The following is a 10,021-nucleotide window of genomic DNA, read 5'->3' on the forward strand; positions in this document are numbered from 1 at the left end:
GTGTGCAATACTCTTTTATTCTCAAGATTTTCTGTTACAGATTAGACAGTTAGTAAAGGCAATATACAATACTGGATTAGATCTAGGGGGAAAATACTATAAAGGGTATTGTTAGCACATTTGACAATATTTGAATATGGATTTTATTTTAGACTTGAAACAATAGTCACTTGCTAAACAAGTCCAAATCCTAAATTCGATCATTGTATTGTGGAGAAGGCAACAGCACCCCACTCCAGTACTCTTGCCTGGAGAATCCCATGGATGGAGAGGAGCCTGGTAGGCTACAGTCCATGGGGTCGCTAAGAGTCGGACACGACTTAAAGACTTCTCTTTCACTTTTCACTTTCATGCATTGGAGAAGGAAATGGCAACCCACTCCAGTGTTCTTGCCTGGAGACTCCCAGGGACGGGGGAGCCTGGTGGGCTGCCGTCTATGGGGTCGCACAGAGTCGGACACGACTAAAGCGACTTAGCAGCAGCAGCAGCATTGTGGTGATATAAAAGAATGCCTGTTTTTAAGACACACATATATTCAATTATTAGGGCTTCCCTGGTGGCTCAGACGGTAAAGAGTCTGCCTACAGTGCGGGAGACCGGGGTTCAACCCCTGGGTCAGGAAGTTCTCCTGGAGAAGGAAATGGCAACCCACTCCAGTACTCTTGTGTGGAGAATCCTGTGGACAGAGGAGCCTGGCGAGCTACAGTCCATGGGGTCGCAAAGAGTCGGACACGACTGAGCGACTTCACTTTCTTCCTTTCCCTGATAGCTCAGTTGGTAAAGAACCTGCCTGCCAACGCAGGAGATATGAGATGAAGGTTCGATCTCTGGGCCAGGAAGATCCCTTGGAGGAGAGCATGGCAACCCACTCCAGTATTCTTGCCTGGAGAATCCCCATGAACAGATGACCCTGTGGGTTATGGTCTGTAGGGTCAAAAAGAGTCTGACACGACAAGCAACTTAGCATGCATGCAAGGCATGATGTCTGCAATGTACCGACGAAATAGATTAGGAAAAATAATAGCTCAGAGTAGTTTGTGATTAGGAAACTTCAGTGAGGAGGGGACAGCAGCAGCAGTAAGGTAGGGAGGTAAAGCAGCAGAGAGAGTAAGTAAAAGGAGAAAAACGTTAATTAAACTTGAGTGAAGAGTAGTTATATAGAAATTATTTGTAATAGCCTCACAACACTTCTGAAGTTTGAAATTCTATTAAATAAGTTTTTTTTTAATCTCTGTTAATTGTTGCCATATCACAATGGTATTGCCTAGTCAGAAATTATCTTCATTGTTTGAGTTTACATTTTTCTGAGCCCATCCTTATATTTACATATAAGGTAAACAAATAGCCTTTTCTGCACTACCAGGCAGACTCTCACAAAGGGAGAGGCTAGCAATAATTATTTTTATTTAAGAAATAGTTTATAATCTTCAAGGGCAGTGTCATAAACATTTGAAAAATATGTTTAACATTTGCCTGTACATGCACGTATGTGGAAATAATTCCAGAGAGCCTTTTCACATAGTTCAAACTGATGCAGACCAATTGATCTATCAAAAGATCATTTTTTAAAGAAAGACTGTTATGCTAAATATTAAAAATGTTATTTCACATTAGCATACTATACTGCTTACTAACTGGAGTTAGCTCAGGATTACAGTTTTTTTGTTGTTGTTTTTTTCTTAGTAGATAGTAAACCATAGTTGCTATAAATGCCAAAATTCACTAAGTCAGCTTGATATCACAGTTTAGTAGGGCAGATTAAAATCATAAATTTATTTTTGACATTGCAATTTTAGCATGACACTCTTATCTAATATCAAATTTCAGCATCTTAGAATCTCATGCAAGGCATGATAATCAGGTTTTAAATGCAAATCCTGAAAAATGGATTTCAGAGGATGAATTTGAAACTTCAAGCTGGTAATACCTGGAAGGACATGTGAATGTTTACAGTTGAGTTATGACACACATATGTTTCTTTCAGAAAATTATAGACAAAAAGTTATCATCCTATATAGTTTATTCCTGACATAAAGCATGGTCCTGTTAATAAAAGAAGACAAGATGGTCAAATGTTACCTCTCACTTCAATTTACTCTTCAATTACCTTAAAAACCTAGGTAGGTACAGAAAAGCAAGTGAAGTTTTAACTAATATTTTATAGGTGAAAATGGATTTGATAGGAGTCACAATATTTTCAACTAAAAATGACCATGTACAGGCTACATCTCCAGATGTTAGGCAAGATAATGACAACACCCACTTGGTGCTCTGAAGACAAATAATGCTCTTAACCCAAAGATGGTGTGGTGCTTCAAGATGCCCTAGGTAGTTGAACAGATTAGTCTGTGGTTAGAAAACACCCAGGATCCAACATTTGAACTTTGTAACCAATAAAGAAGAATTGACTTGACTCTTAATTTGGTGAAACCTATTTCCTCAGAATACTTGAATCACAGAAATTTAGTTTTAAAAGGACCAGTTAGAAACCTAAGTCCAGCTGCCTATTTTTTCACAAATATGAATTCACCTTCTGATCAAACGTCATCTGATAAGTTAGAGGCAGAAAAAGGACAGCAACTCAGGTCTTTTGGCTCCCAGGTGTATCCCTGAGTGCACTCTACTGTGTCACTATTTTGTTTTATGTGAACACACACAAAAAAGCATGGAATTTCAGTCTCTAAGAGAAACCTTTAAATAATTTAAAACATGCTCTTCTTTGCAAGAGCTGATTTCCTCAGGGCATATATTATGATTATTGAATGGCAAAAAAATAATCAAAGACAATTAAATTTCAAAATATTTTTACTTCCCTTAATTTGTACACTAAATATTTTAATCATATATGATGTATATATTCTTTTAAGATCACTCATTTATGAAGAATCAAATCCCTGTTACTTGCTTTGTATTGAGGAATATGATTTAGATACTGGAGAGTTTCTACTTTTAAAAACATTTGTATACCAAAGGTTTAAATGCCTTCAACCGTATTAATTGGAATGGAACGAAGTTCTTTCTAATTTCTTTTTTGTGACATGTAACTGACTTAACATTAAGAATTTCAGTACATTTTAACAAGACGTAAGGGAATTTTAGGGGCTTCCCAGGTGGCGCTAGTGGTAAAGAACCCACCTGCCAGTGCAGGAGATGTAAGAGACACGAGCTTGGGAAGATCTCCTGGAGAAAGGCATGGCAACCCAGTCCAATATTCTTGCCTGGAGAATCCCAAGGACAGAGGAGCCTGGTGGGCTACAGTCCATAGCTTCGCAAAGAGTTGAAGACGACTGAAGAGACTTAGCAGGCAGGCAGGCAAGGCAATTTTAAATGATACAAGTAGAAGGAGGTGACAAGGTGGTAATGAGCGTAAGTGCAAATTTTCAGTGTCATAAGAGTGTTCTTTTTCTAAGAATAAATATAATAAAATACTGACAAGAAATATAAATCTAGTCCTAGTCCTGATTATTTGTATTCTAATTAATACGATGGTCTCACATATGTTCTGAATGGAGAAGGCAATGGCACCCCACTCCAGCACTCTTGCCTGGAAAATCCTATGGATGGAGAGGAGCCTGGTAGGCTACAGTCCGTGGGGTCGCGAAAAGTCGGACATGACTGAGAGACTTCACTGTCATTTTTCACTTTCATGTATTGGAGAAGGAAATGGCAACCCACTCCAGTGTTCTTGCTTGGAGAATCCCAGGGACGGGGGAGCCTGGTGGGCTGCCGTCTATTGGGTCGCACAGAGTCGGACACGACTGAAGCGACTTAGCAGCAGCAGCATATGTTCTGAATAAACTTTATTTTTTCATTAAATAAATTGAGAATTTGAGTTCTTTTACAATATAAGGAGGATTTAAGAGGCAGAAAAACAATCACTTCTGTCAAAATCAAGTATGCAAAGGTTCTCACAATAATTCGGTGAGACAAATTATCTGGGAGTAAAACAATATGAAGAATAGTTGTCCACAATCAAGCTCTTTTCATTTCTTGTTACCCAAGTGTAGTTCAGGAACCAGCAGCATCAAAGTATGTTAGAAATGCAGAAACCCAGGTACTACTTCAGAACTAATGAATCACAATCTATATTTTAAAAGGATCTCTGAGTGGTTTATATACACATGAAGATTTTCTGAGAATCATTGATTTAAATGAAATTTGGAGAAAGCATGGGACAGGAGTGAGTGGAAATGATTGTATTTATATCTGTATTTTCTTACCTAGCTAGGCATGTAATTGGTAGGTAAACAATATTATATACTATTTGTCAGACACTTTGTGAAGACTTTTAAATTCATTGTCAAGTTTAAATCTCACCACAACCTTGTATGATGAAAATGTTATTGACATTTTACAATGAGAAAACTGTGATTTACAGAAGTTAAGTAGATAAGGCAAGTTCACAAAAATAGTAACTGGTAGAAGGGAGGCCATCTGACTCAAAAATGTATGCACTTAATTGTTATATTTTATGGCTTAGCACTTCATATGCAGATTCCAACTTATATCAAAACATGGTACCAATTTATGAATGACAAATGTATAAATTGCACAAAGGCTACAATGGAAAAAAATTACATCCTAGATAAAGAAAATAATTTTTGTCATGCATGGGTCTTAAATAGCTTAGGCTTTCAAAATCCTCTGCATCTGCCAATTTGTGTTTTTTAAGGTGATAGAATACACAATCAGAAAATTTGGATGGGGACAAGTACCGGCTAATCACTCATCAACTGATAATTTAAACTAGTACTTAACCCTCTGCTCATAAAAATATAGAGTGTGATTCTATGAATGAGTTCTAAAACTATTTAGCAGTATTCTGATGATTATACACATTAGAAAATCCTTATTTGTACCTGTCTGGTAAGATACATATCTATATTTTCCTTTATTCTGGAAAGAGAATTATAGAATCAGACAGATGCAAATAGATAATTTTAAAGTTTTTGTTTCTTTGGCTACAGCTGTATTTTGATAAAGTATAAAGGTACAAGATGCCACTCTATTTCACAGTGATGAGTGGGTGTGGTGGGTATAAAAGACTAACAAGATACAGGAAAATGTTCTTATAATATACTCAAGTTCATAACTAATATCATTAAATGAGCTGACACTTATTAAATACTTGCTTACATATAAGAAACTGTCACAAGAAGATTTTTTTTAACTATCATTTAATTTGAACTGTGAAATAGGAACTAGCTTTATTCCGATGAGGAAACAGGATTGTTAAATGTTGGACCTAAGATTTAAACTCAGATAGGGCTTCTCTGGTGGCTCATATGGTAAAGAATCTGCCTGCAATGCAGGAGTTCAGGGTTTGATCCTTGGGTTGGAAAGATCCCCTGGAAAAGGGCATGGCAAGTCACTTCAGTATTCTTAACTGGACAATCCCATGGACAGAGGAGACTGGCAGGCTACAGTCCATGTCATTGGCAAGAGTTTGACAGGACTGAGCCACGAATACTTTCACTTTTCCTACTAGTTCAAGATCCCATTATTTCATGCTGTAGAATTTTAGGAAAGGCTTCCTTTACCTCCCTCCCAGTATTTAACTTTAAGGTAGATCAGGTTTCCTCCCTCTTCAAGAGAATATTCATAATTTTCTCTCTCGATTATTTTAGAGATATATATGAGATCTACTTATAATCACTGGCTTAATGGTCTTATAGATGAGATAAATGCCTTAGTTTCACGTGATCAATATATACGAATTATGTTTTTAGTACTGAAAGATAAAAATTATACTGTAATTTGCTTCCTTGCACCATCTAGTGGATTTAAATGACAACTGCGGCAGTGGTATAAATAATTATAAGTCAATTACATGTCAGATTTTCAAACATCCGGAGAACAAATGCTAAAACTGTACTTCAGCTCATACCACAAACATGGACACAGCTGTCATCTGTCTTTTTTAAGAGGGAATTAATCAAGCATGGGCGCTGAATTCAATAGCGAATGTTTAAATTTGTAAACAAAATAACATAAAATACCATCTTTTTACCATTACAGATAATGAAAGTCTAACATATTTTAGTTTCTTCCCACCCATTTCCCTGAACTCCAAGGCCTCTCAGGCACCTGCGCGCAGCGACGAGCGCGGCGAGTCTGCGCGCGGCCCGGGCGCAGGCGAGCTGAGGAGCGGAAGTGGGGAGGCGGGGCTCAGCCGGGACCCGCGAGCGGAAGAGGCCGGGGCGGCGGAGAGCGGCACCCACAGCGTTTGGCGGCGGTGAGTCCCGGCCTGCCCGAGCTGCAAGTCCCAGACCCGGGGAAACGCCAGCAAAAACGGAAGGACTTGGGATTCCGGAGCGGTCGCCGCTGACTGCTGCTCCCCTGCCATCGCCGCGGTGGAGGCTTCCGCACTCGCCGCTGAAGACGCGGCCCTGACAGGCCTAAAGGCCTAGGCGCGGCCCTCCGAGCCCGACGTGTTGCCGCCGGTACAGCTGTGAGTAATCCGAGCGCCCCTTCCACAGTAGTTTACAGATTAAAATGGAGGAAATTTCCTTGGCTAACCTGGATACTAACAAGCTGGAGGCCATCGCTCAGGAGATATACGTAGACCTGATAGAGGATTCTTGTTTGGGCTTCTGCTTTGAGGTGCACCGGGCAGTCAAGTGTGGCTACTTCTACCTGGAATTCGCAGAGACTGGTAACGTGAAGGATTTTGGCATTCAGCCAGTTGAAGATAAAGGAGCGTGTCGCCTCCCGCTTTGCTCCCTTCCTGGAGAATCTGGGAATGGGCCTGATCAGCAGCTGCAACGCTCACCTCCGGAGTTCCAGTAGCCGCCACGTGAGAGTCTGAGGGGGACCAGGACAAGGACATACACCAGTCCTGTGGTTTTCAGAAGTTAGGTAGCTAAGTAGGAAAAAAAAAAAAAAAATCAGACAAAAGTCCCAATTCCCATTGAATATCCTACCCTTTAAAAACCCGAAGTGGAGAATTTAGGAATTCAGATCCCTGCATAAGTGTATGACGTTGGGTCAGCTTTGAAATCCTGAACAGGAGGAGCTGTACTATGGATCCAGCTCGCTGTGCTGCGGTTGATTTCTAGTGCGCAAGAACCCTGTACTGTCCCCAGTGCGCAGGTGAGCAGCTGTGCACCCAGCATATAAAGGTCTTTGGTTCCTCAGCCTTTCTGTCTGCCTGATGTCAAGGGCTTTCTGTGTAACTGACAGTTCGGACATAACTGATGGACAGGCCTTTATCGATGGGCCGCAGTGGGACAACACCTCTGATCTCTCAGCCTTGGGTTTCTCCAAGACAGATGCAAGTCAGTTATGAGAGCTGAATATTAGGCATTCCAGTCTAGGAAAACTATGAAAAAGAATTCCTGGCCAAATCTGTAGGAGAAGCTCTGTGGTCTTGCCTGCAACAAGAAGAAAAGCTCGAAGTCACCAGTTTCCCAAAGGTCCAGCATTTAAAAATAACGTCAACGGACTTGGGGACTTGGGCTAGCATCTTGCTGAACAGGACCCTCTTTCTTGCACCGCATCTGGTGGCATAGGTTTAGCAGGTGGACAACTTGGTTATTCAAGCAGGCTGAGGATTGAGTAATGATCCCTTGGGGAGGTAGCAGGGCCTTCTGCAACTATGCACGATCTTTCAAACTGCAAGATTCTTAACTGGATGTATTATGCTGTGGACAGCAGTTCAGTGGGGCATTTTCCTGCTCTTGAGTCACTAGTTACCATGCCAATCTGTGGGTCTAACTTGGTTATTATTCCAGGTCACTACCTGCCTCCCACTTTCAGGGCACAAGTGAACTATGGAAGAGCATCGTGGCTAACTTTGAAAGCTCAGCCTAGAGGGGACCTTTTCCAACTGTAGTCAGCAATGTGCTGGGAGCCAAGGAGCAATACTGGGTCATCTTTCATCTGACTGTGCAGTATCCTATCAAACACCCCTGTTCCTTGGGTTGGGCAGTCACAGGGTTTTGTTGTGGTGAACATCTAGACTGTCACCACCTGCCCCTCACATGGGGCAGTGCTTTCCACTCAGTCCCCTTTGGCCTTTCTTGACAAGAGTTGTCCTTTTGTTGCTTGAAGGATAGGACCTTTCAAGGAAAGGACCCCCAGAAACCTGGTTTTAGAGAATGGGGTAGGGGAGGATGGGAACTGTGAGCTGTGTATCAAAACTACTTTCCACTTGACTCCCTGATTGAAGTTTATGCTGTGTAGAGGGGTGGGAGCCCCCAAGGTGAGCGGGAACGGTGCTGCTTTATTTGAAATGTTTTCTTACCTCATTCTGTGCCCGAGTAAGGGGCCCAGCCTCAATTTTCTGGCTTGGCCCCACATCTCTCCAGTCCCTGCTCCACTGCCTATTTGGTGCAGCTCATCACCCCGGGTGCTGCCTGCCACTCTTCATTCACGCTGACCAGTTTTAGTTTATCTCTCTTGATTCTCCTGCTTCTGAAGCCTGCCCAGTTTCCCTTTCCTTGGCTTCTTTTAAGTTTGTTTTCTTGTTTTTGTGAGAGAGAGCAGAATCTTTCTTATGGCTCCCTCTATTGGGATTGGGATGGGAGGAGAAAGTAATTTTTTTTGTATATGATAAGCAGTATCATACCTAAGCATTTCTCCTGTAGGACTGCCTTGCTGGTATGCCTTCCTGCTGTGTCTTACTTTCTGAGAAGTTTTATCTTCCCACCTCCACTTGGATATTGCCTCTAGGACCTAAGCAGAAAAGCAGTGAAGGACTGGCACACAGGAATGGAGTAGGTCCTGATCCATTTTGTCTAACCCTTGCTGTGCATGTATCCTTCCTTATCCCAGAAGGAACTGTTTGGACTATCCTTGGAGTGATTTGGGTTACACACTCTACAGGGATAAGGGAAGCATAGTAACATAGTAATAGGACCTTGAGGCTGTTTATTATTGCGTTCTCCCTCTAGAGTTGTCCTGCTTAGGATCAGGGCCTAGCTACAGATTGGGCTTCAAGAATTGTAATGACTGTTTAAAAAGTCAGACCTTGGCAAGAACTAAAATAATTTGGGGTTACCTGCCCTTGGCTTTTTTATAGACATCTCCTTCTAAGGAGACGCAGAAGGAAAGGAGGGTCTAAGTGAGACTCTGGCCTACCTACAGTAATGTCTGGGAAACAGGCTAAACGTAAGGTCATGGTCCACTCTTACTTCAGAGAGGGAGCTCAGATTGTGACATTACTGTTTCCTTTCTGGCCTTTTCTCCTGGTTAGAGGAGGAAGAATTGGAAATAGTTTTGAGTAGTGGTTGGTTCACATTACCTCCCTCTTGGTTTGTGTTTTTGTTTTTTTGCCCCCCATTATTAGGGCAGTGGCCCCCTGATTGAGTATGAGGTGGGCTAGGTCTAACAGGTGCCCTGAGGGGATAGACTATTTTCATTTTGAGGGAGAGAATTCTCCCTACCATATAGTTGACAGTGGTTAGGAACTCTCCCTTTCCCTATCTATCTTTCCTCTTAACAGCAGAATTCCTGTCCTAATCTCCTCAATAAAGTGTATTGCTCACCCTGTAATTCTATTATGTATCTGAGTGTGTATGTATGGGGGGGAGGGGTTCTTTACAAATTTCTGTGGTTTGTGGCTTTTTCTTCCATACATTAGTTCCCACCACCGCATGCCCAGGGGCCATTGCCTGGCATTGTCGCATGCTGGGATCATTGGGGAAGTATAGTGAAACTCATTGTCCTTTGTTTTGGAGAGTCTTATTTTTGCATAAGTAGTCCATCCTATACAGATTGCTAACTAACTGTGTATTCCCCTTGCCCCTATGGCTGCTGGTGTAAATAAACTGCATCTCCTCATTGGTAAACGATGACAATAAACAAGATTTTAAAAATGATTTTATTTGGACTCTATATTCATCTTTTAAGATTGTACATATTTCTTGGGTTTTCACTTAGAGAAATAAATGTGGAACCACTGTTGACCCTTGACCCTTAGTCACTTTCTCCTGAATAGGAGTTTTATCAGAAGAGAGGAATTTTATTTCTTCATCTGATAGTTCAGATCTAGCTTTCTGCAACAGCCAATGAGAGAGAA

At 41.4% G+C, this 10,021-nt stretch overlaps 1 protein-coding gene across 1 annotated transcript; it reads left to right on the forward strand.

Annotated features, from left to right (window-relative positions):
* Window positions 1–6,181: 6,181 nt before the first annotated feature.
* On the forward strand, window positions 6,182–9,821 carry ATXN7L3B (ataxin 7 like 3B). Its single transcript, XM_081483671.1, has one exon. The coding sequence runs from the start codon at window positions 6,496–6,498 to the stop codon at window positions 6,787–6,789; it is 294 nt and encodes a 97-aa protein (XP_081339797.1). The 5' UTR covers window positions 6,182–6,495; the 3' UTR covers window positions 6,790–9,821.
* The last annotated feature ends 200 nt before the right edge of the window (window positions 9,822–10,021 follow it).

The sequence above is a fragment of the Giraffa tippelskirchi genome, chromosome 4, assembly GCF_054371585.1.
Source record: "Giraffa tippelskirchi isolate mGirTip1 chromosome 4, T2T-mGirTip1v1.2.pri, whole genome shotgun sequence".
In the NCBI taxonomy this organism is placed as follows: domain Eukaryota; kingdom Metazoa; phylum Chordata; class Mammalia; order Artiodactyla; family Giraffidae; genus Giraffa; species Giraffa tippelskirchi.

Coding starts and splice junctions, on each gene's coding strand:
- ATXN7L3B (XM_081483671.1), top strand. CDS start 6,496: ATGGAGGAAATTTCCTTGGCTAACCTGGATACTAACAAGCTGGAGGCC.